Source organism: Onychostruthus taczanowskii, unplaced genomic scaffold (genome assembly GCF_017590055.1).
Source record: "Onychostruthus taczanowskii isolate IOZ18803 unplaced genomic scaffold, ASM1759005v1 scaffold28, whole genome shotgun sequence".
Classification (NCBI taxonomy): Eukaryota; Metazoa; Chordata; class Aves; order Passeriformes; family Passeridae; genus Onychostruthus; species Onychostruthus taczanowskii.
Window position 1 is genome coordinate 2159931 of NW_024500128.1, and position 25239 is coordinate 2185169.

Sequence of the window (25239 nt, forward strand, 5' to 3'; positions counted from 1 at the left end):
AAGAATGTACCAAGGAAGAATGTAACAATCTGTCTTCTCCTTCATGTCATGACAGTAAAATTACAGGACAAAGGAAGCTCTTCCTTTCAAAATAGGATATTAAGGTGAAAAAACAAAAACCTTTTCACAAAATACGTGCATTTACTGGTTATTTTTTTTTTTCAGCACTGCATAGAAGTTGCAGCTCTGTCTCAAAGGACTGTCTGAAATCAATGCAAGCTGAAAACAGAAGTTACCCGTGCCCTTGGATGATAACACAGCAGAATTCAGAAACTCGGTCTACAACTACAACCCACTGACTCAATGAACTTGAAACATCCCATTAAAAAAAAAAAAAAAAACCCAAAGAAAAAATCCCCAGCTCCAAATGAGAAGTTCCCAGGAGCATGACAAGCCAGTGGGTAAAATAACGTGTGGGCTGGACAAAGCACTATCAAGGAAACGCCTTGATCTTGAACTGTGGCCGCCAGATCACAGAGCAATCTTGAGGGAGGACATCAGGTTCCCATCCGATTGCTGCTTTTATTAAATGGTCCCAGAATATCCCATTACAGAAAGAGGGTGCACACAGCTACCACAGGCATTAGCTGACTGCTCAACTATGTCCCTGCAACATAAAAAAATCAAATGACAAAGGAGATGATGAAAGAGAAACAACCAAAAAGAAATTAAAAGTGACTGGTATCTTAATCTACAGTATATTGCCTTGTGTTGTCCTGAATAGCTAGGTAGGGATGTTGGTACTAAACAGAAAAAAAAAATAACCCTGCTCTTTTTATTTAATCTTGATGTTAAGAACCATTCATGTTGCCATTGCAGCCGTTACATTTGGCACAAATTTGGGCTGCTCTCACTCTTCTGAGAAATCTTATTCCCTGTCCTGAGGAATCTTATTCCCTGTTAAAATCCAAGAGAACTTTACAAAGAGGGTAAGCAGTCCAGTTTCAGGCATGTTGGGGGAGTCTGTAGTTAGCACAGTTCACAGCATAGACATTTAAACCTCTTTTGGTAAATACATCAGGAAAAGCAAAAGGGTTAAAAATCATTTAAAGACACTAAAATATGGAGCCACACAATAGCCAAAAGCTATGGAAATAGAAGATCACAGAAGAGACACTTTCAGAATATAAAAGCTGTCAAGAAAATATTAAATTTCAACTCTACTAAATTAAATATCTTCTAAAGGTTTTTTGTCTTAAAGAGATTGCTGAACTCATAATCAATCAGTCTGGCTACTTAGACACAGCACCCCATCGGAGGATTTAGCAAAAATGAAGTACTAGATTATTCAGCATTTAAGCAATTGTGTAAGGAATATGTAGCTGAAAAGGACAGACTGCAAAACAAGATTATTTCCCCATTACATCAGTATATACTGTAGTTTTAACAGGGCTTTCCTTTTTTATCTTGACATTTTTTCCCATGCACAGAATTGAGATCCCAGCTTTTAATCTTGTATTTTAAAGTCAAATTACTCTAGTATTTGTATGCATCTGAAAAGGATCACTGCTCTCTCAACTTTTAAAATGAACATTTTTACTGCATTTACAGCTACGTTATCTGTTTCTCAGTTAGGCTACATTTCTATAAAAAATACCCAATAAAACCTCCTGTTCTTCTCTATTAAAAATTTGCAAAATGTTAAGCTTATAAAGAAATACTACGAAAAGTCTTATCTTTGTATACCTGTACTATACACATACCATACATGAGTATGCCCAAGGAGTCACAGAGATAACATTTTTCAGACAAGTACTATATATTTTCAGAAAAACAACTGGAAATTACTAAGTGTAAAAATTTCACTTTCCTCAGAAAGGTTTTTCAAGCTGTCGTGTACACAAACCAGATGAGATTTACATTTTCCATGAAGAGTTTTGATGAATTTTGGGTATGCATTGATACATCAGCTCTAATCTTCTGGAAGACACTCCCTTTTTAAGTCTTTCCCCAGATTCATTATCAACCTTTTGAATGTCTTACAAAACATGAATACAAGCCTACTAGCGCTGGAGACTGTATCCCAGCTGTTAATACCCATAAGAACAATGACAAAATGGGCACTATTGCGTGCAATTTCATGCAATTTTCATACACAGCTGTTAAAACACAAGCAGGAGTTCTGTAACACTGGAATTCACAAAGAACCAATACTGTAAAATGTTACACCAACACCTGACAAAATGGAAAATGTTGTTTGCCAGTGCCTGCATCTCAAGGTCACGGCATTAAACAGCATCAAAATAACTTGTTAAGGTGCTAAATTTTGTCTCAAGCCCCCATCTCTTTTATTTTAGCATTGGATTTCCTTCTGGCAGCTGCACTAAAATACTAAACCACTCTGAGCGGCTGAATGACACGATCTGGGCATCACGGTTTATTGACTCATGACAGATAACCAACACACATTTCAATTCTTTGATCAGTGGTAGGGTTTCTTACTTACCTTTCAAATGTGTGCTGCAAATTTCTGAACAGTAGAAAAACTCAAATCTAAGCCAAACAATTTTTAAAACAGCAAGACATCAACTCCACCTAATTTAATATTAGGATTTTTTTTAAAGATGATGATTCTTGACACTTCATACCAAATGTTTTCAGTTATTGGTCACAGAGCAAGCAGGAGTGGATAAAACTGCAGTAGATGTCAGTACTCACTCAAATATATTTCCACAGAGTTGTGACAGCACTGTCTGTTGAACAGAATTTGAGGTATTCTGCACTATTTAAAAACACAAGAGTTTCAATTCATCATCTGTTTCCATGCTGCCATAGTGACAAAAGATTTTCAGAGTTCTAACTCCTTTTTCCCCCTGCCATATATAAAATGTTAGAAATCAAAATGTAATTCTGACAGATTTAACCCATGCATTTGCCTAAATGGATAATTCTGTTACTTTGGTGACAGTCTTCAAAATAAATCAAACAGGACTAAATAAACACCTACAACATGCACCTTTTCCCCCACTGTTTTTCTAAGTATGTTAAAGAATGCAAAGAGCCCCATATATTTGTAAAGGCAACTTGATCATTCAGCAGCAAAACCAACTTACACAAAGTGCACTATAAAAAACCAGTTACACCCAGACCTTACACTGCTGTATTACTGACCTATAATCAACTCTAATTTTTATATTGCTAAACTTCTGAGCAGTTATAGAGATTTCATAATGCATCTCCTTCAGACCTCAGGGAAAAAAAAAACTAATAGCAGAGGGAAGGCGCACCCCCATGGCATGTGAGACAGTCACCTTGTTGGTTCCAGGACTGGAACTCTGGTTTATTAGACCCAAGGCCCTAACCTGGAGGAACCATCAGGAAAGTAAGCTCCCATGCTACCCTTTGAGGGCTGACACATTCTGCCACAGTATTTTGGCTGTTTTCCCTTAGAGGGAATGGTGAGACTCTTCAGATGCATCCCAGACTAGAAAGGCTTTACAACTGCTTCACTGCTCCTCCACTTAAGCTCAATCCCATTCCCCTTTGTCAAGCTTTGCCTCCTCCAACCCTCTCCATGTCAAGGTCCCCATTACTTGTGGAAATATCCCATGGTCTATTTCATAAAGGCCCTTTATGTCTTCTCCAGCCAGTTCCAGTTGTCTGTTCTGTGCCGCAAAGAGGAGGTGCAGTCACTGCTTTCAGTGACATTAGTGTTAGTCTTTACAGGATGGCTTCAGGCTCTTGTTTGCATCCACTCACCTTCCCTTAGACCTTTTATCATCTCCTCTACAAGCAAACAGGACAGCTGCTTCCTTCCTCAAGCTCTAGAAGGGGTCATTCCACTCAAGCAATAAAAAAACCCACTAGTACAGTCTTTTTATTTCCAAAGACACCCTTCTTTCAAAGAGCTGAATGAGGGAATATTGCTGGGCTACAGCTGATGGGACTGGCTCACTTGCTTGGCACAGGTGGGACAGAGAATACCAGTAGTGCTAGACAGACTGAGGGAGGGTGTGTGCCATGGAAGTTAACTGCTTGGACAAAACTGTCAATTGATCTTCAAAACCTCTCCAGGCCTCGCCAGTAATTCCCCTGGATTTAAGGTCTGAGGAAGTACCACTTCTGACCTGACATTTTAGAACAGATATTTTTGAGATCACAGTGGGAGTTTTTGCTTTAAGTTTGACATCTTAATAAACAACTTGATACTGAGCCTTCCGGCAGGAGAAAACACAGAACCACACCAATTTTCCAGCTCAATACAAATAAAAATACAAGGCAAGTAAGCATTTGACAATTCTGTTTCTTTTTGCCAGTTATGGTAAATTCAAATCCAGAAATGTTAAGCAGTTGGCCTTTCTCAAATGATATTTTGCTAAGTAGTAATCCAAATACCAAAAATGCATCTTGGCATGTATTACAATGAAAAAGTGTTGACATGCATTCACACTTTATTTCTTTTTTTTTTTTTTTTTTTTTTTTTAAGGAATAAAGTACCAGGAAGGATCCACGCATTTGCCACACTGCAAACTCCTCGTTCTTACTGAGAAGTACTTTTGCAGACAATCCCACACAAATCAGTGCTTCCTTCCCTTAGATGTCACATTAAACTACTCAGGGTTTAAGTGCTGTGTATGGGATTTGCAATCTGTTATAGTGTAAGTAAAGAGGATTGCCAGTATTTATGGAGCAAATGCCAGAAAACAAAAAGAGAATGACATCTGCTTTAAGGTAACCACAGACAGTATAACTGGCATATTTTGGAATTCTAAGGCAACAATGTCGGACCGGCATGTGAAATTCTGCTGTAGACTCCAGGTCAATGTACTGCTGTCTTCTGCAAAGGATAAATACTCCAGTGTTTTTTCCCTTGTTGCTTTTTTCCTAATTCAGTGATAGGCAGCAATATGAAATGCCAGCATTGCCACCAGATAACTTCTGCATTCAAGGAACCCTTAAGATGGCATGTAATGTCTGGCTGGAGTAGCACACTTTATTTAAGATGATTTATCTGGTGATATTCACGTACACTAAAAATACACATGCACATTTTTGCAGACTTGAAATTTAATGTATTTTCAGAATTCACTACAAAAATGCAGTTTCACAACTGTAACCACACATGGGGACTCCTACAGTAGTATGGATAATGTACAGATGTCTTTCCCAGGACTACCAATACTGCGCATTGTGCAAATTGTCTAGAACCGCAATCCTTCCTCAGCAGCAGTTGGAAGAAAATGTGTGAGCTGAATACTGATATCAAAATACAGATTTAAATAATTTACTCTTAGAAACATTCATATTTATAACCTCTTACAGAAAATAAAACGATTCATCTGATTATCAGATACATCCCTCAGTTTTTCCAGTTCCAAGGTATACACAGGTCTCCATCCTGCAGCACAGAGTAGAAATGCGAAATGCAAAGGTGCATGCCTTGTAGGTAGGGTAAGGATTCCTCCAGCAGCCGCTTACAACAATCTATCATCTGTGCACTGGAAACACTGGGTTCCTTATACAGCCGATCCAAAGAAAATCTTTCCGTGGAAGTGTTGATTAGCTCCTTCTCTGTAATCATCATCCTAGCAAATGGAGATAACACACTGTGACAAACTTGTAACTTCATCTCTTAAAACCCCCGCCTTAAAATAAGCATTTCAATGTATATTGAACATATAGTAAACCAAGAAATACTGAAATAAGTAGATTAGGTGCATGTAAACAAAGGTGTCAGTTCATATACAGGTATGATGGAGCTGAGATTTTTGTGACACGTGACTATCTCAGAAGTCAGAGTGAACATTCTTCCATGACTACGGGCACTGCATGCCCATGGATTCACATTTCAAAGCCCATGCCCTGACATCTTTTTGCTCACTAAGTAACTGGGAAAAACAAAAATAAAAATCCTGTGAGGCTCCATTTTTAATGTAAGGAATGAAAATACTGAAATAACATCGAAAGCTTAGGTTTTAAACATAAAATCATATTCATAATTACTATGCCTTAATTAAACCAGTACTCTGTATGTCATCAAAACCAACAACTGATAGGTGCAGTAATACAGATGCATATTAAGTGCACAGTAACTTCCAACTGCAGAACTTTGTTGATGTGTTTGGACCCAATGAAGTCTTTTCCAACCTAAATGATTCTATGAATTTTGAATCCAAACCTTGCAGATGATTTTTTCCTTCACCCCAGAGAAATAAGACACCACACGCAAACTCAAACTACTCAGAAAGAAAGTTAATGTGTAGATTTAATTCAGCCACTGGAGCTGTGACTGATCAACTGAGGAAGAGACAAGTTCAGGTTCCGCCAGCCCCAGCAGCTTGGGCACTGTGCCACACGAACACAGCTGCACTTCCAAGCCAGCCTGGCTGCAGACACAGCTCCACTGCTGCCCTACAGCACAGACCCTGCGCTAGACAGGGGAGGAGCTACGAAGCAGCAGCACCACTGGGATGTGAATCAGCCCAAGCTAAGCACAGACACAGCTACTGAGACCATTTGCCTCACCTGAAAATGCTACTGTAGGGCCTCGCCACTACGCCCCAGAACTCAGATTGGGACCTCTGTGGACTTACATGGCACTGAGCTCTGCTGAGGCCCAAGAGCCAGACCACTGTGGCAGTCAGCAATGAGCTGAGCCAGCGAGTTAACCCAGAGCCAGGTGTCCTCTCTATGGACCATTTCCACGCCACCTTCCTGAGTGCATTCCAAAATACCTAAGGCACCAAGCTTTCCAGTGAAATCTTAGGCTCCCTTGAAGGAATTCCAGTTAGCTGGAGAACTGCAGGTTTGTTTTCTGTCACTTCCACAGGGAGGCTTGCACCTTCATCACCACACAAACCTGATACTTTAAATAAGCATGGGAAGGAGAATCCTGCATTACTAGAAGACTGACATTATCCACACAGATAACAGAACCTTCTAGAGCAGCAGTGTTTGTATTTCCTTGTACATTCAAGTCAGAATTACGGCCACTCTATGCTGTTTACTGCATGCAGAACATTCAAGTCCATATGCAAAGTACAGCCAGTACATCTCAAAGTATTTTCCTCTATCATAGGGCCTTTTTAACCACCACATGGGGCTAAGGAAAATCAGAAGGACATGAGTAAGTCCAAGGAAGCATTAAGTGGAAAAGGAGTTTCCAGCTTCGATAAAAGACAAGTAAGAGGAAATGCGACACAGCTACAAAACAAAAGCAGAGGTGATACAGAATGACTGTTTTGTACTTCCTATCACACAAGAACAAAAGAACAACAAATGAGATAATCAGGCTATGGGTATAAAAATCACAGAACACCTCCACTCTCTTTCATATACACGTCATATGTGATTCAAATATGCAATTTGCTGCCATTGCATATTTGGAGCGACAAAACGCAAATTGGCTCAAAAAGTAGTAAGGTAATTAAGAGGGGGAAAAATAAAAATTGATTGTTAATCAATTGTTAATAGCAATCAATCTATTTGCTATTAACATGAGATATTAACATGAGATAATGTTTCCAGCTTCAAGTATTTTCTCAAGTGCAGTCAGACACAAACTGGGAAGGAGTACGGAGTAAAAAACCCACCACATTTTTTGCCTCATGCATAAAGCCTCTCCATAAACTAAGGGATGATGGGGACAGATATTGTGACCCTGTAGAGTTGTTTACTATTTCATACAAACCAGCAATCATCCAGCACACAAGATATGCATCTTGGCTCTTACATTCTTACAACACAGCTGCTTTTACTCTGAGGGCACAGTTTTTCTGGATTGGTGTCTTTATGAAGTGTGGTAGTGTGAGGTTTTTTTGGAGAGTGAGTTACCCAGATACAAATGCATATATTTGCTACAACATCCCTCCCAAAATCTATGGACAATACTTTCCCAGCTGTCATATGTGGACAGTTACATAGAGAGCTATTCTGTAGCTAAAATTTATATGGCAAAAATTTAACTTCCAAGCTGACTGGGGTTGTGGAAAAATTCCAACAAATCATGTTTATTGAAGTCCACCTGCAAAACACATTTTTACAAGTAATGAGGTCTTAACAGAGCTAAAACCATAGAGCCTTCAGCAAGACTCATGCCTAAAATAACTTCACAGGAACATACCTGCATCATGAACATATCATGATATACATCACATATATTGATGACTGTGATAGTTCAACAACTCATTAAAAGCTTTCCAAAGCAGAAAAACCCACTTGCAGTAATGGCCTCTGAAAGGATAAGCACCACCCACTTACCTGTAACAGTACTTTATTTAAAAACCCCAGTATCTCTCCTTCATCCTCAAGGACACATACAGGGTACAAGGTCAAGAACCAAATTCACAGTTCTGATGGATATTACAGACCATGGCCCCAGTATTAAGTATGGTGCTGTGACTCCCTATCATAATCACCCTTGTCATCTTTGAGAGAGTACCCACAATGTTTCTCTCATCATTCTTCCCCATTTTTTTTTCTTCGCCTCGTTAGGTACTAATTAATATTTTTCTCAACTACCTGACCAACAACTCGAAATAATGATCCTCTAGTTGGCCTCAGCTATTTTGAGTTTAGATTTCACTGCTTTTTTTTTGGTCACATTTTAATTAACATCAATAAAAAATGTTCCTTTTCTTAACCATTAAGAAGGTGTCTTCCACCTCTTCTTTGGGGACATAATTGTAAAAAGAATTATGCAATTTTGTCTTGTAAGCAAAGGTATTTTACTTCTGAATGATGTACAATTGTCTGTACAAGGTGAAAGAGGCTATTTTATAGTAACTGTTTGCATTCACTAATGCTGTAATTCTTTACTTAATAAAGCTGATGGATAAAGTTCTATTTTCTAAAGTTCTAAACAAAAGGGTTTTTTTTCAGCAAAAGGGTATGAATACATTTTTAAAAATTCTCCTCCTTCTCCAAATAAAAAAACAGAACATGCAAAGATTTTAAAGAGCTAAGTGTATCAAGTCACATGAACACTTACTCCTCCTTTCTTTTCAAATTCTCTCTTGCTTCCTGTGCTTTGGCAAAAATAAACCATTGAAGAGCTGCTGGATCACAGACCGTTGGGATCATAAAGTGTCCAAGTTCATGTAGGCTTGGTGCATATCTGTCACTAATGAAACACAATGGAAGTAAAGAACAAGGTAACATTTTTTAATGCAACTATTTATATAAATTACTTTCAGAAAAAAATCTAAAGATAAAAGAATATAAATTAATCACAATCAGAATAATTGTTAAAAAGCTGTCAAGTTTGGTTCATGAGAACAGAGAAATATAGTAGGTTATGCTTTTTTAAAATTACATTTCAAAAGGAGCTGATAATGATATTCTAAAAATATAAACACCATCATGACAGCACAAAACTTTTGATTTAAACCAGCACAAACTCTAAACCAGACAGAACTGAGTCTAGCTTGAATGAAACTAAGCAGGATTTTCTTCAATCTGATTCCTCCTTAACCCATAAAAATGCACTTAAAACCTTCAGAAACAGAAAGACTTTGCAATAACGACAATCCGAGATTATATCGCTTTTTCTTAGCGAGAGCAGTAAGCGGCGTAACCAAAAAAGAAAAGCTCTAAAAGCAATCAACCTTCCCTGCCAACACCTACCTTTCCAGAATCATTTGCAAGCCTCGCAGACTACGGGGATGAAAAGGTAATCTGCTGTCACGTAGTTTATTATAGAAAGAGTTCAGAGTCTCGAAGTACTCTTCTAGAGTCAACAGAGGTTGCAGCTCTTCAATATATATTACTTGGATGCCTCCCAGAAGTTGGCTTATCCGATCTTCCAAAAGCAGCAGCCTTTTTTGAAGCTTGTAATAATTTGGCAGTCTCTCAAAAATCTGTGCATACACATGAACGAACGTTTTCTACGTTACAAAGCTTAAAAGTTAATTTTAATAAATTAAAATAACAAGAAACCATAAAAGAGACAATTAACAATGCAAACGTTGAACCCGAGAGGAAAAAATTACAATCAAAGAATACCATAGGTGAGAAATATCAAGTATATACATTTTGGGACAAGATATAATCGAATAAGCTTTTAAGTACTTTCTGTATTTATAACATAAAGGCACCAAAAGGACATAAAAACATGGATGGCTATCCTCTATATTTTCAGAAATTAACAGTTTCAGATAAAAAAAAAATCTGATGCCTATATAAAACATTTATCACCACAGTTACAGTGGTTGAGCTATTCCTCATACAGCAGTCACTACCTACCATCTACCCTGTTGGTATTATTTTAAAGTAGCTTTTCCTACAAAAAAAAAGCTGCTGCTGCAACAAGTCAAGTGATTTCAGAAGTATCTCTTTAGAAACTCAGGAGAACAGTAGAAGAGACAGCAGATAGTTCTGACAGTAGAGTCAGAACAGCTGTTGGCACAATAAAATTCGGTTCAGCATTTGCATTTGTAACACAGAAAACCAGCAAAAAATCCTTTAAATATTGTAGCTCTGACCAAGCATTCTACAGACTGACTTGGACAGTATTCTACTGCTTTCTTCTTCTAGTAATTAGCAACAAAAAGTAATGGCACATAGGACTGCTTTCTAAAATGAGGCAGAATTGGACATATGCTCTCTAGAAATTGGCTCACCAACCTCATCAAGATTTTCATTGAATTTCTGTAACATTTCACATAATTTTCACTGCGTTTCAAAATAAAAAGCCTCTGATTTCAGGTTCAAATAGATACCACTCTTTTGTCTTCCCAAGCAAATACCATCACTACAACTAACTACACACATTGTTCCACCTGCATGGCATTTTGTGTGGCTTTACGATACCTTTGGAAAAACCTGCAGCAAAGGTTAGAAAGTTCAAGCATTTATATTTTTAAGGAAGTCAGTGTTTATTTTAGTATAATCAGAACACTTTTACTGCAATGACTATCAACACTCTCAAATCTCAGAAAGTCTTGTATTAAATCTGGTTTCTCAGTTAAAGTTCTTAGTAAATTGTTCACACTAAGAAACCATGGTTTGTTTTCCCCCCTCAGTGAAACATAGGTAGGGAAAAATTCAAAGCACCACCAAAAAAAGAAGATCAAGTGTTAACTTTTCATATTATTCACTGACTGGAATACAGAAATAGAATATTCTGATATTCCAGGAGGGTGAAATTCCCAACTATGAAATTCCACCAATAATCTCAATATTTCTTCTTTATGAAGAAATACTTTTTGATAGAATTATCAGTAATGTTTCAGTAGCCAAGATTAAAGAAGAATTCCTCAACGGACATGTTTATATTGCAACATATTTAGTTTTTGGTCCTTTGCATACAATGCTATCATTTAGGATGTCAGAAAGCTTATCAACTCTGAACTTTACACAAGCAGCAGCAGAATTGACATAGTCACTAAAGATAAAATTCCGCAACATCCACATTAGCTGCCTAAAAGAACAAAATGCAGTGACAGGGTTGGTTAGAGTCATTGACTGAAATCATCATTTCAAAATTCCCTTTAAATCTCATATTTACAAAAGATCAGCATAAAATTTATTAGCTCTTCATGGGAATGAGCTCTTTATGGATCACAAAGTATTCTGTCAGGACTCATTGCACAGACTGGAATAGTGCATAACAAATTAGTTTTCTTTATCTCTAATCAGAAGTAGTACTGACTTACTAACGAAAGCAAAGATCTAGCAAAGACTGTTAGCTACAGCACACACAGGATTAAATTTCAAATGCAGTGTACATCATTATGCTAAATGCATTAGCTAAGTGTTAGCTTTAAAACACTCATTGGTTATCTCCACCTATTAATATTTTTTGTTTGTAGTTTAAAAAAGGATGTCACAACAACGGGCATTTTCATTTGATTTGAAATTTTCTTACTTTGGTCCAGTGATGGTGAACATCCATGGTCCCCAGCATTATGTGACCTGCTGCACTCATACCCGAGCGGTCTGTAAATACCACCGTGCGTCCTAGAGATTGAACAAAGCTCTTTACTAATTTGGCTTACTGCAACCATTCCTACAATTACTGAAGGCTTCACCAGGCTGCTAACATCACAAGCAATGTATTTCTGCAGCATAAATGCACATGAGTAGGTGCTTCTGTTATTCTCAAAATTTTGAGAGGTTCCTGAAAAGTCCAGTTTAAGATTTTTTTTTCATACAAACGTGACCCAGCATCTGCCTTCTCTCTGTTTGAACTTGATAGATTTTTATTTAATTGGATTTTTTTCTTATGACTGCTTTTAAATTATGAGAAAATCTCACCAGACAGGATATTCAAAGAATCTGTATAAATCATGTATAATGTAGGAAATGCATGTTTTATGCTTGAAGCATATGCAAATTAAAAGTTGGTCAAATAATTATAAGGCCATTCAACTCTATTTCTGAACTCTCAGCAACACGCAAGCTGTAAGAAACACTTGCACATTATGTTTTCATTCTTTTTTAAAATAGAGACAACATAAAAGGCTAATTCTAGGTGGGTTTTTAGGGGGATAAATCAGTTTTGAGTGTATGTTTTTTTAATCTGAATACAAAGATCCTCAAGAATTCTTTAGGGTAAAAGCACAGGCAACTATTGATCAAAGTAAGCTTCCACAAAAGTCCTCAGTGTGATGTATTAGTCTACAAGACCAGGCTTAAGTAGAAGCTTTTGCTCAGAAATCAGTTTTCCAAAATCCCAAACAAGAGCAACACTGACTTCAAGGCATCTAGTCCATCCTTGTACCCTAAGGCAAGATCAACTGTACTTGTATAGTTACCGATGGGTATTTATCCCGTGCATTACTAAATATCTTCAAAAATGGAGACTACAACAGGTTCACAAGACAGGCTTCTGTAATGCTTTCTATCTTTAGCATGCTCAGGAAAAGAAACTAATTTGAAATCTGATACAATTTAAAACTACTACTCATTGTCCTTCCTACCATGTCTTTTGGCAAAGGATCATGTGAACTCTCAAATGAAAGCCACTCAAAACTGAGTATCTGCAGAGACAGACATAAAATACAGAACTACAATCAGAGGAAGCAGCTACTGCCATAGGTCAAACAGCTGTATGAGAAGAATGGTAGGTCAGCTTTGCAGAACATTTTAGTTTTTCCTGAGAAAATACTGACTTTAATATAGCTATTTTATGGGACACACATGAGAAAAGAAAGCAAGTAGCATTTTAAGGTATTCTAGTAAATCATTGCTAGGGTTAGAGACATACTCACATTTTTGTCTTGAATCTACCACGGACAACAATCTATTGTTAACTCAATACTTTGAGAGGTTCAGTTCAGATTTTTTACTTTCATTGCTAATATTAAGCCTAGTGCCTTCAACAGACTCCACTTGCATTTATTAAGAAGCAAACTAGAAACTGAGTGCAGCCAATCAATTCTAAGGAAAGGTCACTTTAAAAAATACCCAGTAGCTTTAAATGTAAGTTCTCACCAGCTTTTCAGTAAGCTTGACAAGTTTGTTTTTGCAGTTATCAAAAGAATTTGTAAAAAGAACTAGAGCTCCCTTGTCACAGAAGACCCATGCTCATTTCTGAATCAATACTATATTAGGATACATGAAACAAGCAACAGAAATACCTTTAACATTCTCTAATATTTCAGGTCGCTGTTGGACCAAGCGGCCCAGACTGTGCAGCTGACTACAGCGGTGAGCAATGCCCCAGCTTCTCTGCCACCTAAATAAAAATGTAATTGAAAGCATTTAATCCTCAATATTATAAAAAAAAAAAAAAGTCACAGAAGTTGAGATGCAACTCAAAGCCTTGTAACACAAAAAAACCAACACCCCAACAGTAATAAAAGTAAATGCTACTCAAAAGCTGTCCATGCCATATGCTATTTGAACTAATAAAAAACCTAAATAAAATTCCAGTGTTTTTTAAAGTGAATCCCAAAAACCAAACAAAGAAAACCAACACCAGGAAAAAAATATAAAACCAGATAGAGAGAACTGTAAATCTCTCCCCCAGAAAGAAGGGGGTTAGTAAGAGAACAGCACCAGACAACCCAGTATTTGGTTTGGTCATGGACCATGCAGTTTGTTTGGACACTGTGTAATGTTTGTCCAGAGGAGCAAATACAGTATGTAAGGACATTGTCTTCTTTTCTTTTCTTTTTTTTTTAGATCCTAGCCCAAAACATTACCACGATTCCAATGGAAAGTTGCTATGTATTCTTCATATTTTACAGTGGAGTAATTTTTGTTAAACCATACAAGAGCCAGGTGTTACCTTGCTGGCTTTAATACACACAGTTTTGACATTTTTTTCCATCACAGACCAATCAGACTGATTGCTAACCAAATTTCAAAAAGCATCTAAATTGTGAAATCTCAGTGTTTTAGAAAAATACACATTTTACAGACTTTTAGTTGATATAAAACTGTCTCAAAGTGGAAAATTCCCATTCCTTTACTGTACTGTGTCTGTTTGGAATGGAGTTTATTTTCTTCATAACACTCATATTTTATATTTTATGAACAGTGATCATAACACACCAATATTTTGGCTATTGTGCAGTGCTGGCACAGTGTCCAGGTCTTTACTTTTTCTCCCCACTCTGCCCCACAGCATCAGGAAGTAGGCTGGGGTGGACAAGATGCTGGGAGTGGACACAGCCAGGCTGGGTGACTCCTACTAACAAAAGGGATATTCCAGACCGTATGTCATGTTCAACAATAAATGCTGAGGGAAAGAAGGAAGGGAACCCTCATAGTTATGGTACTTGTCTCCCCAAGCAAGCATTACACATGCTGAGGCCCAGCTGCCCAGAAGTGGCTGAACACCTGCCCGTCAATGGGGAACAAAGAATTAATTTCTCCTTTTGTTTTGGTCGAACTCACAGTTTTGCTTCATTTCAGCTATTAAACTTCTATCTGAATCCACAAATTTTCTTGTGGATTTTGTGCTCTTCCTTCAAATTTTGTGCTCTTTCTATTCTTTTCCTCCCATTCCACTGGGGGTGTATGAATGAGCAAGTGGTTGCATGAGTAACTGGCTGCTGGCTGGGGTCACCCACATCATCTCATTTAAGGAAACCTAACTGGCACAACCTCACTCTGTGGGATGCAGGGAATGGCACTATGCCACAGCACTTGTGAAGCAATTTAACCAAATCCAAGCAATTCAAACAATTATTTACTGTTACCTAGCAATATCACTTTGCTTTCAGTAGCACCAGGCAGGAGCAGAAAAAGGTGGCCAATTCTTCATCTGTCCTAAACTTACACATGGAATAATGCCAGCGACCCAGCTGTTTTTCAGATCTCTGTGAACACTAGCACAAGGCTCCAGAACCACAGGTCATAGCGTCCTATTAAGATACTGGCTTGTCAGATTTCCAAAACTCACATTCTTTTCCGAATTATAACAATGTAACTCATGGATGATAAATAACTCTTCATGGAACACAACAATTTTAATGTATTTTAGAAGCATGAGCTATTTAAGAAAATGAATATAAGCCATGAATAAAATCAAACTTACGTGTTTAATACTGAAGACTGTTTCAGAATGTTAAAAACCCTCACCACAGCACACCATTAGAAAGCGTGTTCAAAAAACCTGGCTTCAGCTTAAAGGAAACCAGGGTCTTTTGCAGGGTGAAAAGGACAAAAGAATGATTTTAGAAGCTCCAATTCTCTCTTTCCTGGTTAAAAAAAATAGAACCTAACAGACTAGCCCTTGAAATAAGTTTATTTTTCCATTTTTGAATACCTTCACTGCCACTTTCCCCACCCTGAGTATCTCACTTCACAACATCCTCACTCAAAAGCACAAAAATTTAAAAAGGATCGCAAATTATTTTCTGAAAAATATTCTGAAGAATCAAGATCTCCAACTGCATTCAGACCCTTCAAACAAACAAGTCTCCTCCAGAGAGTGAGAAACTGAACACTAAAAGAAAGAACATTTTTATTAAGCATTCACAGGATGTCATTGTGTACCATGGACAAAGTTGCACTTCACTGCTGGTCTAGTTACCTTTGTAAGTATTAACTTGATTTCAGGAAATGCAATTTTAACCAGCATTTAAACCATAACACACCAGTTCCAGTTCTGTGTTTGCCTCAACTGCAGCCTACGTTTTCAGTTACAAAGAGGAGGTCTCTCAGAGCAGACTGTAACAGGAAACTTTCGTCCCAGTAGAACACTTCTAGAAATTTACTCAGTGCAGTAACACTTCTTCATATATGAAATATAGCTGTTTTGCTGGAATAAGCTTTTAAAGTTTATAGCATAGTATTAGACAACACTTCCTTGCTTTGACTGTCCTAATCCAAGTTCAACTGATCTAACTAATTACCTGATATCGGAGAGCTGGAGTTCATGAGAAAGTTCAAATTTTAAACGTTCTAATTCTTTTCTAAGCGGCAAACTCTTTTTCAGCTTTTTTACTGCACTTGCTTCATTATCATCTAGCCAGGACCTGAAAGAGGAGGAAAAATACTCAACAGTAGAAGGATGCTGCTGTGATTTATCATGTAAGCAGCACAGGTAACTCAATTCTTACTGATAATATGTTTCAAGTCAAATGATCAGGTAAAGGGATTTTTTTTAGAAATAGAGGATAGAAGATAAGGTGAAGCATTTAGCAATTTCAAGATATCTACAAAGGAAACCCTGGTACTTAGTATCTTTGGAGGGGCCTAAGAAATCTAACAATCAAAATCACTTGGATGTATGTGTAAAAGGCATAAAACAACAGATCAGTGTGACTTCAGGGGAGATTTCAGAACTCTGTGATTTAATTTAAGGAGTTTCCACATATGTGCCTTTAAAAAACCCGAAACAATCCCAAACACACCAACACCTAACAAAGAAACCCCAAAGTGATCACAGCAGACTATCAAATATGGGAGGTGGTACTAAAGGGCTAAGTTAGGTAATTTTTACAGAGCTGACATGAACTTAGATTAAACAGGTCAAAGTTTTATAGTTTTTTTGCCAATAATCACAACCAGACAAACATGACTCTTTGAGTACATCTAAAATTTCAGTAGGTAACTTTGTTTCTAGGAAAAGGTTACTATTTAAGAGATTTAGCTTTTGGTCATAGTATAAACTAATTTTCATACTTGTAACTTTTGCAATCAAATAGCTGCATTCTCATTTGTATTTGAAGCAATAAAAATTCAAACTGAAGTAAAAAGGGAGGCCTGATGCCAGCTGTCTATGTATTAAAACAAGACTGTTAATACATAACTGTCTGGGGCATTCCTTGTAAATGTGTAAAAATAAGTAAAAATATTCTCTAGCATGTTAAATCTCAGTTAAGTGTTTTATAATTGTGTATTTTAGAGTAGTTTCATTTGTGAGGTGGTATGCAGGACAAGGGACATACTTTGCTCTGAAGATCCTTCCAGCACAGTTCTGTATTCATTTCAAATGGCACTTAACTCTCATTGTTACAAAAAGTTTTTCAAGGTCCCAAAATGTGTATGTGTCCCAAAATGAGCACATACAAGTTTTTTTTTAAAACACCAACTTTACTACAAAACATCCTACATTGTAATGCAAGTTCAGCATTTATAACTACATTGACTTAAATATTCTAGTTTTCCTGCTGAACAGCAAATGAGAAGCACAACACTAAGATACCATTCATATTAAAACCTTTTAACCTTAGTTTTCATGTATTAACAATAAAGTTAATAGCCATATAGGTTTGTGTTACACAAGTCCTGTAAGAGGTAAGGAGCTATTTGGAGCTAAGTGAAGCACCTGCCTCCTTTTGAATTGCCATCAATACTCCACAAATCTGAAAAACTGGATCAACCAAAACTAGGCTGACCAAACAGGACTGCTGGGCAAAGAGACAAGAATGCTTCAGCTTTGCTGGCACTGCAGTTATTCCAGGAGCTCATCTGAACTCCAGTTATAACAAGCATGGCAAAATTACATGTTGGACAATAAAGTTTTGTATTGTTCAGAATATTTATTGCCTACCTTTAAAAAACTCAGCATTAGAATAATTTAGGTTTCAAAATTTCAGTTCAATGAAAGCATTACATACAGTAAAGTTGTTTCCACTCTCTGGGCTTGCTCTAGTTCCTCCTCAGGATCCTTGAATCCAGTAAATGAATAATAAGTCTTATCCCATTTGATAGGTCTGTTCACTGTGCTTTTTGCTTCCTTGTGGGGCTGAGAGTTCACATTCAAACTCTGAACATGCTCTGTAGATAAACTGCAGGAGTTGAGAATATCTAGTACTGTGCTCAGGAGATCCCTAGTATGTAACGTAAAACTGACTGCTCGAAACCCTGTAAAAAACAAGTATTATTTAATTAAAATTATTTTAAATGCATTCCCATTTATTTCTTCTTACAGAAGAAGCTAAACAAGGCACAGGTAGTTGGAAATTATGATGATACTGTTATTTCAATACTCACTGCAAAATTCACATGCAGTTTAACTATGTCCCATCACTTAGCTACTGGATCTAATTTTCCTAATTAGAAAGTAAGCTTTTGATTCAAGAGCAAAGACAGCTTGCAGTACAAGTGTTATGTTAAGGAGACTGGACATAACCCTACCATTTTCTTGAAAAACAGCAGGATTTTATTTTTCAGCATGAGGGTGCCTCACAATTTGCTCAAGTGTTTTGACTGTCATGATCTAGAATGTAAAACTCGTCTGTTATCTAAGGCATACTGGTTCTGGAGATACACCGTAAAGTTAATCAAAAGCAACATTCCAAATTTGGCAATATTTTTTGTAGTCTCAAAGATAAGAGACAATGAAATAAATTGAAACTTCAGATATCATACAGCTTCTGCTTAGAGAGTAAGTTCCTACTGATTCTACAAGTGCCTTGACATTGTGTACTACACATGAACTGCAATGAGGACATGGCAATGGTATTAAAAGCAGAAACATTATCATTTACATCCACCTTTTTTACTTCCTTATACTGTAACTTGACCTCAGGGCTGTAATGTCTCACTCTTTCAAGGCTTTTTAAAGCTTAAGATGTTTAATTACATGGGATGGTCCCACCTGCCTGATCTAATGGTTTGACAGATTTTCATGGTTTGACAGGATTTTATTCAGTACAAAAGTCGTTATGGCTGCACAAGGATAAGCAATGGTCTGAAGGAATTTAAATACAGGAAGACACATTCTACACGATATAAAAGCACCTGAAGCACTGAAGGATTCCTGAACATTAGAAGAGTTTGGTTCTCTTTCTCTTACATAAAAAGTAAGCTGAGTTGGCTTAAAGGAACGAAACCCTGGTTTCTGTAGGTTCTCCAAGTAGCCATTTAGCCTCTTCAGAGAGTTTTCATTTACTTCCTGTTTTAAAACAAAAACAAACAAACAAAAATTACAGATGATGGATTTGGCCATTTTTCATCTAACCCTTTTTAATCTTACATGCAGAATTAGGTTTCACAAAATGTCAGTTGCTTTTAACAAGTACTAATATGGTTCATATTGTCAGCATTAATAATTACCTTGCAAGAATAAATTTGTATGGTGTACACACTTGTACATTTGTGTAAATTCCAAAACCCACTGGCTTTCCAGCATAAAGAAATTCATTGATTCAAATATAATGCACAGCATTTCAAAGGGATAAAGTAAAATGTATTATAAATTTGCCTGGAAGGATTCAGGATCTTCTTTATAACAATTAGAAAATATGATTAACAAATGAGGGACTTTCAAGGGACCTATCTCTGCTAAAAATTAAGGAAGTGCATCTATTTGTTCTCTGGTACCAACCATAATTAATTCTAACATTACTGTTCTCTGACAGCAGGAAAACTAGAAAATTTCCATCCTCAATACATGAAATATTTACAAAGAAAGCATACTAAAGTATTTTTACCCTCTCTTTGGGATGCTGGCCAAAGAAATCGGGATGTACAGCAAAATAGAAAGGTCTGAGAGCATTGATGGCATCAGCGCCTGACAAAGTTCTTGACTGAAGAATGCACTGCAGCAGTATCTTGTCCAGACACAACCTAACAAAGTAGTAAAATGTTTATGTATGACTCTACCAATCAAGTGACAAACTGATATAATTACATTAAAACGTGATAGAACGGAGTAAACATTTATAGTTGCAAGTATAATAATTTAAAACTGGAGAATTTAAATTAGGAGTTTGAATTCTGGATCTTTCCCCTTGGGATTAACAAAGTGGTGTTTTGACAGTGCCAATCCAATAGGTTTGAGGAATGGTGGATGCTAATGGTTGAATAACACACGTAAGTAAGTACAGGAAACTTCTCTCTACTTTCTCAAATATGCCTCAAATAAAAATTCCCAGTCAAGTAGTTCAAATTGCAAATAGTGGCTTTAGTGGTATTTTTTGTAGACATTGCTGAAGCTGCTCTTAAAAGCTAACCTTTACATACTTCTGAACCTCCAAGTTAAAAAGCCAAACCAAGTTAAAAAGCCAAGTATTTTTCAAGCAGTGCCAAAGAATATTAAAATTCACCCAGGAATAATAATCACAGTTCAGTGAAAAGAAGTTCTGCATTAGTTTCTGAGCTCCATACTTGTGTCCATTAAAAAAAAAAAAAATCCTACTTTCCTGAACATACTCTTTTAAAAACGTCAAGTAAAGAGACAATGCTTTCTGCACTTTCACCTTCACTGAATTACAATAAACCAGGACTAAAAGAAATTTAATGGTAGGAGAAAAAGGTTGTTTTACCTAAGATGAGAAGGAAAAGTTAAGCTGAAAAAGTTCTAAGAAGTTCAGAAAGTTCAAATTATCGAATGCCTGCAATTATGTAGAAATTAAACAACAGTTCTGTAACAAGCACACTTGTGCTACAGAAGACTGAAATGGAAAGAAAACTAATAAAATATCCTTCCAGTAGCTCAAAGGTAATATTCAGGTTTAGCAAATTAAGAAGCTAGAGGGTATACATAAAAGCACCAAGGAAATGTGAATGCAAGGGATACACAATAGGTTTCTCCTTCAGCTAATTTCACAAGCTGACAAATTGATTAGGCCAATTTCAGTGACTAACATCCATTTTAGTTTGCAAATCAGAAGGGCAGGGACTCAGCTCTGTGAATGCAGTTTCAATCCTCACAGTATCATTCAAATTGCAACCCCCAAATAGGAAAATATATGGCAGATCACGGACACAGCTGCTTCCAACTCACATAAAACTAGTAACTTTATTAATAATAGTTAGCAGGACTGTTACAGAGAGCTATGTATCCAGCATCCCAGACCAAATAATCATCCTGCACACAGACACATGAGACTTTCCCAACTGATATAATTAATTTAAAAAAAAAATCCCCAAATTTGTGCTCAGACAATAAGCAGAATGTTTTATTTTGGCAAATGATAATATTTGAGTTGTCAAGCAGAAGCAGTGACCCTTACTTTACCTTTTTCTGTCAACCTTCCCAGCTCTTCAATTAGAAACATGAAAGCAGTGAAGACTAATTTTTTCTGCCTAAGAGGTGGGCAAATATTTAATTAGAAAATCTTACAAGTCAGCTTGCTGAAAACAGAAGTTATTGTAGAAAAGTGGGACAAAACCTTCATGATTTAATAAGACCGATGGAATTCCAAATCTGCTCTGACTTAATAACAATTTTCATGCATGTAGATGAAATCTAAGATTGAAAAAAAAAAGCTAAAATATATCACTGGTAAACACTTCTACCTCCTTGTTGGCTGCATCTCAGAGACTCTAAAACTAAGACTAGTAACCACTACAGACCATGATCCTACTCCAAATAGCAGGTGGTGAAATACCACAGCAATATAATGTTATTAGAGAGAGTGAAAGCTCTTAATGACAAAATCATGCCACAGTTGCCCAGTGATGCAAGAAAAACACCTCTACTAGACTAGGCAAGACAGGAAGCAAAGCACTCTGGACAGAAGTCCACTTGGTCACATGCTTTACCAGTTTGGATCTGGAAGCACCAAAATAATTGTCTTGCTGAGAAAAAAAAACAGTGAATTTTTCTCTTTTTTTGGGTAGCAAGTGTACACAAAACAGTAAAATGAACAAAAATATTTTCAGCAAAGGAGAACAGTAAACTAACCAGTTACCCTTCTGACTGCAGCTGACTGACATGCAAGAAATTCACATCCTCCTAGATCAAGGTGTTAGGAGGAAGAGTAGCTCAGTTCTCTGCTCACCTTATTTGTACACCATTTCCCACATCCACTCTCAAGCTACACTGCATGATGTTTCCAATAGTTCCAAAAAAAAGTTCAACATAGCTGGAAACCATTAATCATACATCTGAGTTTGTTAATCATAAAGTTCCATCTGTTATTCTAGATGAAAAATGGCCAAGTATGGCTAACTTTAGTTCCCTTGTTTTGTATCTAAACAACACTGTCATGCTAGAAGGAAGGCTTAGGATTCCAGCCAAAAGTCTATTTTGAACTTGCTTAAAAGAGAAATGCTCAAAGGCCAAAATTAGTCTGCGTGACAGAAGGAAGAATTCATTCACTGAAGGTGAAAGACAAAACTCTGAGGCATCTTTCAACTGGAGTGACAAAGCAAGTGAATTAAAATGGATTTAGAGGGAGAAAATGCAAGAAACATGTTTATGGCTTCACTCACAAGGAGCAAAGATTGTTCCAAGAGCTTCATTTAGATCTGAAGAGCAGAGAAAGGCTTCTTATTAAAATCAAGGTCACAACCACTTTGAGGGCAGCGTCTCTACTTCACGAAAGACATGAAACACAATCTCTACTAGAACACATTATGCAATCATACTCCAAGACTGATTGAATTTATTGCTTAAATAATTCCCTTCAACTTCCTTTTTCTTCACATCTCTCCAAAGGTCAACTTTTTGGCTTATAGCTTTGGCACTGAAAAGCTCCATTAAATTAAGTTCATAGTTACAGACGTATTCACACATTTTGAAGCACTAAGCTTTAATAACTCAATAATACAATAATATATTGGATAGCATACTCATATTTCTGAAAATTAAGCTATTTTAAAACTCTTTGTTCTGTTGAGAGCCTTTTTAATGTCTCACTTGAGGACAGGCATATGGCTTTGGAGGATTTTCAACTGTGGATGCTCTGCTGAAAGCTCCAAGTTGTAAAGATGAGAATGTCAAAGAAATAAGCATGAAACAAAAATACCAAACCAGTTTCACAAATATGCAAGTCATAAGCAAACACTGAAACACATGCTAAAGGTAACATGCCATACCTTCTCACGGTCCTCAAGCAGCAAAACATTTCAGCAACTTAATGGTTGAGCCAAATTTCAGCCATCCACTAACTCACTTTAAAAAAGAGGAAATAAAAAAACCCTTTTAGAAATGGACATGGATATTTTCCCCTGTTACTTACCAGTGCACTTTCTAAATCTTGGGTGATAACTTTTAAAGTCACAATAGCAATATAAAATTGAGCAAGCACACATAAAACCTAAAGCTTTGTGTAAGAATGCTTTCAGTTTCCTCTAGTAACAGTGAGTTTTGCCAATATGACGAGTACTTACAGTCTCAAATCTTGATTTGAGAATGAACATTTAAAGGTACTCCAGTTAATGAAAAAGAACTCCTAAGAATATGCAAAGTAAACAAATAGACACTTTCTTTAAGCACTAACACATGGAATTCCACGTAAACTTAGTTACTAAGTCCTACACCCAAATAAATATTAATACTTTAAAACACATGTGCCAACTACTTTATGGGAGGGTAATATAAAACCAGAGAGAAAATCACTGTCATACAGCAATGCCTGGGAATCTTAATCAAAGGTTTGCTGACATTTATAAAAATGAATTAGCAATTCTTACCAGTAACTTCTGCGCTAGGTAACTATAGGCTGGAGTTTGCCAACAGCAGACAAACCACTTGGCATGTCAGAGTGCACCTAATATATATATACCTAATATACACCTAATTATTAGGGATTATGAGGTAAACTCCTTATTGGCAATGCTTTCAATCATTTTTTTTAATACACTTTGCACTTATCAAAAGAACATGCCTGCTCTATATGCTATTTCAAAGAACCAGAGATGAACAGCTATCAGAGAAACATCATCTGTGTTCCAATACGGAATGACACTTCCTATGCCTACTTTGCAAAACACTTGAAGTTTCAGAAGTGCATATTACTAATATAATTAACCAAGAACCTGAATTTTCACTAGAGGCAGATAGTGGGAGGAAAGAAATATACCCAGCTAAAATATCCCCAAAACATTTGGTAATTTTTGTCTTCTGATTTCAGATAGGTGGGCAAGACAGTAACCATGTCATTTTCACTGTAACAACAGTCCTAATAATAAATTAACTACATTAACAAGCTCTCTTGTCATAAAACAGTTTTCCCTCACTGTAATTTCAACTTCAGGCATTTGGGTAGAGGATGGAAAAAAACTCAACAATCTCACTTAATCCGCGGTGACGCTTTATATAACCAGACAAAAGCATCATTGTTTCTTGCTTTAAATGCTCTATTAACTGCTTGGAAATCGGTACACGGCTTAGCTGAAAAACAAAACCTCCTGGGTTTGACTAAGCTTCACCTGCACCCCACCTCCAAGACAAACCCGCTGAAACACAGAGAAATACGAATTATGTCGCAGCAGCCTTTGGCACGCCGAGGTCTGACATCGCTGCCCCCCGCCGCTGCCTGTTTCAGGTGTTTACCTACACTTGAGGCAGCACGGAGACAACAGCGTGAAAACCAACAAGATGACAGCGCTCAGAAAATAAGCTCGGGTGAACGTGACACGCTCACTGCTGGAAAGGGAATCGGCTGCAGCGGTCCGAGCACTCATGATTTAAAGCACCGAAAACAGAGCCCTGTTAGAATTGTCTTTAAGATCCGCTAAAGGCAAGGTCTTCCCAGAGGGCGGCAGAGCTGACGGCGATCCGGCTCACGGGCCTTTCGCACCCTCAGGAACAAGACGCGGGATAAGGAGCCGCCGATGCCGGGCCGGGCCGAACCGGGCCGAGCTCAGCCCAGACCCGGGCCGCGCGTGCCCGCGCGCACGTACCGCCACGCGCGCGCCAGCGCACGGGCAGCCGCCGGCCCCCACCCCACCGGCGGTCACCGAGCGACGCGGCCCGGCCCGGCTTCAAAGCAGACCCACCCCCCACACACCGCCCGGGCTCGGCCTCGCACCGTCCTCCGGCCGCCTCCGAGCGGACCCCCCGCACAGGTGGGCGGTGGGCCGCGCTGCCTTCGTTTATGCCCTCCCCTCGCGGAGAGGCGCACCGAAGACTCCCGCCCGACCCCGCTTACCGCCGAGGCCGGACGGCGACCGCCGGGCTCGGCCCCATCGCCCCCGCCGACGGCCCCGGAGGGGGCGGGCCCG

The 25239-nt window shown here is 37.8% G+C and overlaps 1 protein-coding gene across 2 annotated transcripts; it reads right to left on the minus strand.

Annotated features, from left to right (window-relative positions):
* Nucleotides 1–4989: 4989 nt before the first annotated feature.
* On the minus strand, nt 4990–25239 carry TCAIM (T cell activation inhibitor, mitochondrial). 2 transcript variants are annotated; one of them, XM_041407828.1, is made up of 11 exons: nt 25167–25239; nt 23110–23185; nt 19776–19911; nt 19084–19237; nt 17958–18204; nt 16248–16370; nt 13521–13618; nt 11807–11898; nt 9565–9797; nt 8930–9061; nt 4990–5525 (listed from the first exon to the last, which is right to left on the minus strand). In XM_041407828.1, exons 2-11 carry the CDS (start codon nt 23136–23138, stop codon nt 5300–5302), a joined length of 1470 nt encoding a protein of 489 aa, XP_041263762.1. In that variant the 5' UTR covers nt 23139–23185; nt 25167–25239; the 3' UTR covers nt 4990–5299. The 2 variants fall into 2 exon arrangements, with proteins under 2 accessions (XP_041263762.1, XP_041263763.1); XM_041407829.1 differs by lacking the exon at nt 25167–25239 and adding an exon at nt 25047–25122.

Excerpts from the sequence above, each read along its gene's own strand:
- TCAIM (XM_041407828.1), bottom strand. The coding sequence starts at position 23,138 with ATGTTTTGCTGCTTGAGGACCGTGAGAAG. Across the intron at positions 19,912-23,109 it reads TGCTTGAGGACCGTGAGAAG|GTTGTGTCTGGACAAGATAC; the intron begins GTATGGCATGTT and ends CTACTTTGTTAG. Across the intron at positions 9,062-9,564 it reads TTGCAAATGATTCTGGAAAG|TGACAGATATGCACCAAGCC; the intron begins GTAGGTGTTGGC and ends GTGTTTCATTAG.